At 35.0% G+C, this 8172-nt stretch overlaps 1 protein-coding gene across 1 annotated transcript; it reads left to right on the top strand.

Annotated features, from left to right (window-relative positions):
- The first annotated feature begins 3136 nt into the window (after positions 1–3136).
- Positions 3137–5662, top strand: LOC143615592 (uncharacterized). The gene is made up of 5 exons (XM_077088689.1): positions 3137–3169; positions 3253–3552; positions 3604–3928; positions 4170–5330; positions 5547–5662. Exons 1-5 carry the CDS (start codon positions 3137–3139, stop codon positions 5660–5662), a joined length of 1935 nt encoding a protein of 644 aa, XP_076944804.1.
- Positions 5663–8172: the final 2510 nt, after the last annotated feature.

Raw genomic sequence — 8172 nt, 5'->3', positions numbered from 1 at the left:
ATCAAATCAACAACAATCATATGAACACCATACATAGGAAAAATCGGACCTAGGGTTTGTAATTTATACCTTCAAACGCACCAATACAAGCAATAGGAAGGTAGGAGATGGCTAGAAACGGATATAGGATGCTTCAATTGTGAAAGACAAGATCAAAATCCAAGAGGTATGTGTGTGTGTGTGAACCGATTGTGAGGAGAGGGGGGGGGGGGGGGGGTTGGCCGTCGGTTTTGGGAAGAGGGAGAGGGAGGAGAGGTTAGGGTTTTATAATATTAATAATAATAACATGTTACACTTTAGTCCCTAAACTTCCAAATGTTACATCTCTAGCTTAATTAATTGGGTTCTTGTTTATTGTTTAGCATTCCACATAACATAATCAAGTAACACATATGTCTAACACATAATTATCACATAATTATTGTTTTGACGTTTTTTGTTTATTCACTAATAGTTTGCGTCAACTCGTTTGCGTTTCGGTGCAATTCCCGAAAGACTACACATGTAGTAAGTGTCAAGCGTCATTTAAACCCTAGTTTAAATGTAATGAGGTGCGCGTTATAGATTCAATGATCTTTAAGTTTGAATTGACGGAGTTGAGTTAACGGAGTTAACCTGAAATTGACGATTGTCACAATTTATTTCAGCAGAAATTCCAGATCCGAATGAAGATCCAGAGTTGTATTCTTTTGTAAGCGACCACATGATGCATGGTCCCTGCGGTGTGGCTAATCCAAAATGCTCGTGCATGGTCGATAACTCGTGTTCTGTAACATCCCAAAATTTCGAATAATAATAATAATGAATATTGACTCGTTATGACGGAAAAGTTACTTGAGTTAATAAGTAAATAGTAAAATGGTAAAAGGGAAAAGATAAGTAGGCTAATTAAAATGAAGTAATCATGGACCAAAAAGGAAAGATGGGTCTTAGGTCCATGGGCTTAAGGGAGTATAAATACCCCTTAAACCCTAAATCTTTCCATTTCCATCCATATTGTCCATCTTATTCCTTCTATACACCATAACACACCTACAAACCCTTCCATTTCGGCCGCAAGCAAGAACGAAGATCCTGGATCAAGAAAATCAAACCTTGTATTAGATACAAGATTAATACTTCATAACAAGCTAAGCCATGACCTAATAACCGTATAAAGGTATGTTCTTGACCTTAAAGTTTATGTTTTCATGAACGGTTAGCCACGAAACTTGAACATAGACTAGATCAGGTCTAGACAAATCATAAAGTTTCAAACTTGATGATTAAAATGAACTTAAGGAGATTATGGCAACATACGGTTCATAAATAAACCCTAGATCTATCCTATAACATTTGAAATCCATAAAGGCTTAAGCTTTACGCATAAAACGGTTAGGGATCTAGGTGATGTATTAATAATTATATATAACGGTTAGGGAAAAGGGCATAAAGGTGGTTAAAAATTATGTTATGGGCGGTTAGCCGTTAACTAGGCCAGGAGAGAAATGAAAAAGATAGAAAAATGTGAACTGGAAGCATCAGACTCGAGATCTCGGCCTCTTGGAGTTCCCGGCCAGAACGGGTTCTCGGTCTATGTGTTCTCGGTCAGGGTTCTCGGCCGAAAACACAGGTTCTCGGCCAGCGATCTCGGCCATATATGAGAGTTTTCGGTCAAATCAAGGTTCTCTGCCTTGAGTTCTCGGCCATCCAGTTCTGTTGGGCCTGAACCTAGTTGGGCCTAGATGCAATAGTGGACAGTTGGGCCTGATTTTACTAAGTCCACAAATGTTAAGCCCATATCCAATTTAGACAAACTAGCCCAACTTAGAAAATGATTTAAAATGTTAATGGAAAATGTGTTAAGACAGCTTAACCCCAGCCAGGGGCTCTGCCCCTTGGACCCCGCTAGGGGCTGCCGCCCCTAGAACCCCGCTGCCAGGGGCGCTACCCCCCGGACCCCGTTCGTTGTGGGTTATATTAGATAGAAATACGATATGAGTAGTAATAGTTAATTGATACATGTAAATATTATACAGTTAGCCGTGCATAGCTCAAGAAAGGAATAACTATAAACAGTGAACGTAATCACATTCAGGTGAGTTTCTAGCCCAATTTTCTTGTTATGTTTTCGGGGCTGTGTGCATACTCGATGTGATAGTTAATACACTTACCTTAACCGGTAAGTGTATGCCTTGTATGGTTTATATGTTATGTATGTCTTAAATGTGAATGTAAGCTTGGCGGTACGTGAACGATCTTCAGATATTGCACGTGCTATCAAGGGAGGTATTTATATGATAGATGTATGAGTATGATAGATATATGTACAATTTATGAATATGTATTAATGATTAAAGAAAGTATGCATGTTATGGGTATGTAAAGACAGTATACACGAAGATGAAGAAAGATGGATCATACCTTAATAATATCTGAGATAGAGAAGAAAGGGATCAGACCCTAATAATATCTGAGATTGAGAAGTAAAAAGGGATCAGACCCTAATAATATCTGAGATAGACAAGAAAGGGATCCGACCCTAATAATATCCGAGATAGACAAAGGAAAAAGGGATCAGACCCTAATAATATCTGAGATAGAAAAGGAAGGGATCGGACCCTAATAATATCCGAGATAGAAAAGGACAATAATTTATATAGTATGAAAGTAATAAAGTACGAACGTATGTATGAAATTATGTAATAAAGGTAAATTTAGTAAAGTAAATATTATGTATCTTCGGATGCATAATTGAATGTAAGTGTATGTATTGTATAATGTGTGATTAACTATAACTCACTCAGCGTAGCTGACTTTTAGTATGCACGCAGACAAATAGGTTGAGGCAGCTCGCGTGATTGATGACACGTGGCATGGAATCGAAGATACTGGCATCTCGAAGAAATGTTGTGATGTTTTAAAGACTATGTTTTACGTTTAAATAACTTTGAATGTTGGTTAAGACAAGATTTGATAGTTATATAATATATTATGGTTGAAGTTTTAATATTCCGCGAACGTTTTAATTAACTCTGATGTTTAGAACTGCGTTTATGAGTAAATCCAACAACAAAGTAGGGCTACCGGTAATGGGGCCTTACATGTTCTAAAAAATTCCCAAAGAAATTTCAGAACGAGACATCAATTGATTTGAATGGGTTTCCTGCTTACCGAAGAAGAGATTTGGGTAATGTTGTTGTCAAGTCTGCGGTGAATTTAGACAACAGACATGTTGTTCCATATAACATCAGATTGTAAAAAAAATATCAGGCCCATATAAATGTTGAATGGTGTAATCAAGAAGGTTCGATTAAGTATTTGTTTAAGTACATTAATAAAGGCCCGGATCATGCTACTATATCACTTGTACAAGACAAGACTGACAATCAAGGAGAAGTGGTCGACGTAGTTAAGGCGTTTTATGATTGCAGATATCTCTCTGCATGTGAGGATTCATGGAGAATTTTTACTTTTGACGTCCATTACAGGGTACCTTCTGTGACTCGGCTTCCGTTTCATTTACCTGGACAACAAACAGTTGTTTTCGCAGATGATGCCGACGTGGAAGACGTTTTAAACAAACCAAGTTTTGGTTCTTCAAAATTCATTGCTTGGATGTAGTGTAATCAGCAATATGGTCTTGCTCGAACGCTAACCTATGCTGAGTTTCCAACAAAATTTGTTTGGAAACCCCATGAAAGGGTTTGGAACCTACGTAAACGAGGTTTCTCAATTGGTCGTGTTCATCATGTCCCTCCGGCTTTCAATGAAGCATACTATCTAAGAATTTTGTTGAACAAGGTTAAAGGCCCTATGTGTTTTGAAGATATTCGTACTGTTGATGGTGAAGTGTGTGCTACTTATAGGGATGCGTGTTATAAAAGAGGGCTTTTAGACGATGACAACGAGTATATAGAAGCTATTGAAGAAGCAAGTCATATTGCAAGTAGTTATTATTTACGTAGTTTATTTGCTACAATTTTAATCACATACAGTTTATCTAGACCAGACGACGTATGGGAAAAGTGTTGGAATTATTTAATTGATGAAATTCTTTACAAACAATAAAATGACAGAAAAATCCAGGTGCAAATTATTTTTAATTTGTTATTTTTTGAACTTCTTTCACACATTCATAAAAATGTTAAGTTAACTAGTCAGTTTAAATATTTTATCTATCGTTACAGATTTGGTGCTTTTAGAGACACAACTAAAGAACCTCGCCTTACTTGAAATTGAGAACTTCCTTCTCAGAAATAATTGTACTCTCCCTTGTTTTCCTACAATGCCTTTCCCTGATGATGATAGTATTTTGGCATCAACAAATCGTTTTATGAATGAGGAGCTAGCGTATGACACAGAAGTCATGACTGGTGAGTTTGAACGTCTTTTTATTTCATTAACGGACGAGCAGCGAGATGTATATAATCAAAAGAGGGGTGGTATTTTTTTTGTGTACGTTTACGGAGGGACGGGAAAAACTTTTTTATGGAAGACATTATTGGCTTCCATAAGATCAAAACGTAAAATTGTTTTAAACGTTGCCTCCAGCGGTATAGCATCTTTGTTACTTGAGGGAGGTAGAACCGCTCATTATAGATTTTTAATTCCTATAAATCTAACTGATGATTCTACATGTTCAATAAAACCAAATCCAGATATTTGCAAATTAATCAACAAAACTGATCTCATTATCTGGGACGAGGCTCCTATGATACATAAACATGCTTTTGAAGCCTTGGATAGGACTTTAAAAGATGTTATAAAAGATGGTAACCGTAGCAACTGTCAACATCCATTTGGTGGTAAAGTGACTGTTTTTGGTGGTGATTTCAGAAAAATCCTACCCGTGGTACAAAATGGGTCACGTAGTGACATTGTTAATGCTTCACTTAGTTCATCCCACATTTGGACCAGATGCAAGGTTCTTAGGTTAACAAAAAATATGAGGTTAACTTTCGGATGTCAATCATCAAATTTGGAAGACACCATTAGATTTGCTGAATGTTTGTTGGAGCTCGGTGAAGGAAAACTTGGTGGTGACAATGACGGTAACACCATTATAGAGATACCGGATGATCTTTTGATTCGTGATTCTTCCGATCCTATTTTGGATTTGACTGATTTTGTTTATCCAACATTATTGGAAAAATGTAACGATATTTCATATTTCCAAGAAAGGGCCATACTTGCACCTTTAAATGAGGTTGTCGAAGAAATTAATGACAGATTTTTGTCTATGTTTCCTAGAGAAGAAGTTGAATATCTTAGTTCTGATAGTTTAGACAAATCTGAAAGTGTTGGTCCTGGTTTTGATGCAGCATTACACTCACCGGATTTTCTAAATGGTTTAAAGATTTCTGGTATGCCTAATCATAGATTGGTTCTAAAAGTTGGTGTGCCAATAATGTTACTAAGGAATATTGATCAGAAGAACGGTTTATGCAATGGGACCAGATTACAAGTTATTAATTTGGGGAGGCGTTTTATCGAAGTTAAGGTAATTTCAGGTACTAATATTGGGTTTCGCACTTATATAACTCGTAGTGGTCTAACTCCTTCAGATAAGAAACTGCCATTCAAATTAAAACGACGACAGTTTCCTGTTGCGGTTTGTTTTGCAATGACCATTAACAAAAGTCAATGCCAATCACTCGCAAGAGTTGGCATATACCTATGAGCACCGGTGTTTACGCATGGTCAACTATATGTTGCTTTATCACGGGTGAAGAGTAGAGACGGTGTTAAAATGCTTATATTAGACAAGGAAGGGAAAGTGACAAATAAAACTATAAATGTTGTTTATAAGGAACTCTTTAGTAATATATGATATTGTTATTTTTAATCTATAGAATGATTATAAAATGCAGTTTATTTTACTTTGAAAGTTATGTTTAGTAAAGTTTTTATTTTGTTACCGACGTTATTAACCATTGTGTATTATCTTTATCGTCTCGACATGTATGTATGAACTTATGTTTTCCACTTTAATATTACCGGTTCATGTTACAAAATTTATATTTTTTCTATAAAATGAAAGTGATACAAGAAAAAACTGAAGATTAGTAAACTTTAAAAAAATTAAAATAATATTTATTTTATGTGACTATATGTTGGCAAAATTTAATATGGTTCTCACTTTCAATTTTTTTCTTCCATACGTACGTAACAAGTTGGTCTGAATGTTATTCCTGTAGTCAATATTGCCGTCTGGTTATTTAAAATCATAAAACATACATGTAGCTAGGCTTGTATTAATTTAAAATTCTTTTCAAACATGGACCAAATCAGTTGAAAGCGTTACAAGAAATTAGATGCAATTTATTCTTCTAGTTTTAGTCTTATAGTAATTCTTTTATCCTATATTGATGAGTGAATTAAATGATAAAAGAAATGAATATTAAAGCATGATCTCCTTTACCTGATTAATCTCAAGGATGACACTTAAACTCAACTACATACGTAAAGGTAAACCTGAAATCCAAAATTTTTTAGAATTGACATGATATTGGATATAAGATCTGCTTTAAAAATTTTCACAGTGATGTTTGATATGATAGTCCAAAACATACAAACATACATACGTACGTACGTACGTAGTTAAACCATACATGTAAACATTTTTATTTCCGTTGTTATAGGTTAATAGACATGAAATCTATTTTAAGGAAAATGTGTCAAACACGGACCTCGACAATCTAACACTACTCCTTTCTTTGTATTTGCTTATTCATTTCTACGAGTAAAAACTTTATTTGTGAAAAAAATAATATTTCAGTAAATGAAAAACCAATTGCCATTTTCACAAGATCAACAATAAAAACGGCTAAATTCTTGGTTTTTTTACCATGAATATAATGCATTTAAAAAAGACAAAACCATAACAAGTATAGTCAAATCTCCTCCTTAGGTCTTAAAGTTGACTAAAAAATGTCAAATATTCAAACAAATTAATGGATACATCATTCAATTACACTCACGGGCCACCATTGCTTTCAAAATTTGTCCTCAATCCACACCATCTATGCACCTTCTAAACAAGTTTCCTAGTAGTTCCAGTTTAAGCCACCATATAACCATAACCATCCAAACCCAATTCTATAAATACCACTTTCCCCTCACCACTTAAACACCCAAAAATTCTTTAGTTCTTTACAAAAATCTTTTTAAGTTTTACAAGTCAAAGTAAACTCTAAAACCATGGTGATGAAATTAAACAACATTGTATTGTTCGTGATCCTTTTCTTGAGTGTAAGCTCATTGTTCACGCCGATTGAAGCACGCTCGTTGAAGGCTGATTTGAACCACCATATAGTGGAGTGCGCAGAAAAAGGAGGGAAGTCGATTTACGGACGTTATGAACAAATTCTAGCTCTTTATGGGATCAAGAGCTCGGGTCCGAGCCCCGGGATAGGACATTCTGTTGTTGATGGAGTGCATAACTAGACAATCAATCTTTATTCTTTTTGTTACTGTTACATTAGTGTTTTATAATTGAACTTCAAGCATTCTTTGTGATCATCATGCACATGTAAAAAAAAATAGCTCAATGATTAGGAAACATTTAACTTATACTAAATGACATTATCTATTACCGTCATGCTTGTTAAACCTATAAGTGGATAAACCATGTATCGTGATATTGCGAGTCGCCTTTATTATAGCTCCAAGCTCCTATCTTGTTTTTAGTCGTCCCCAAAACAGTCGTTATAACTCTTAACCAATAAGTGTTTTCTTAGCAGTTTCATGTGATAAGTCAAATGACTGTATGCATCATGTGTCAATCATTTCTCTTTTGTCATTAAAGTCTTCAACTTTTGAATAGTCGGAGTTCACTCAACTTGATTACTTAGTTGCACTTACTTTTCGATCATGTGCGTCTATAAGCTTTTGACTTGTTTTGTTTGAGCTTACCATATATTCAAGGTCGTTAGGCCACATATCACATGTCTTTCATTTGCGCATAACTTTGATCAATCATTCAGAGTCTTTTGAAAGCCGGCCCTTGATCTTTTTAAACTTACTTAGAATAAAGCAATCTATACATGTTACATTTGAAAAACAAAGTGAAAAGAAAAAAAAATGAGTCAATTTCGATTAAGTATTTTAATTAATTTTTCTAAATATGTCGGTTCCGAATAATCACTCAATATTCAAAAACAATGTCATAACCCACACATATTGTGTCGA

Source organism: Bidens hawaiensis, unplaced genomic scaffold, assembly GCF_021521415.1.
Source record: "Bidens hawaiensis isolate Kalapana, Puna unplaced genomic scaffold, B.hawaiensis_p1.1 tig00043603_1, whole genome shotgun sequence".
Taxonomy (NCBI): domain Eukaryota; kingdom Viridiplantae; phylum Streptophyta; class Magnoliopsida; order Asterales; family Asteraceae; genus Bidens; species Bidens hawaiensis.
Note: the sequence above shows the minus strand (reverse complement) of the source record. Positions and strands in the feature narration are given on the sequence as shown.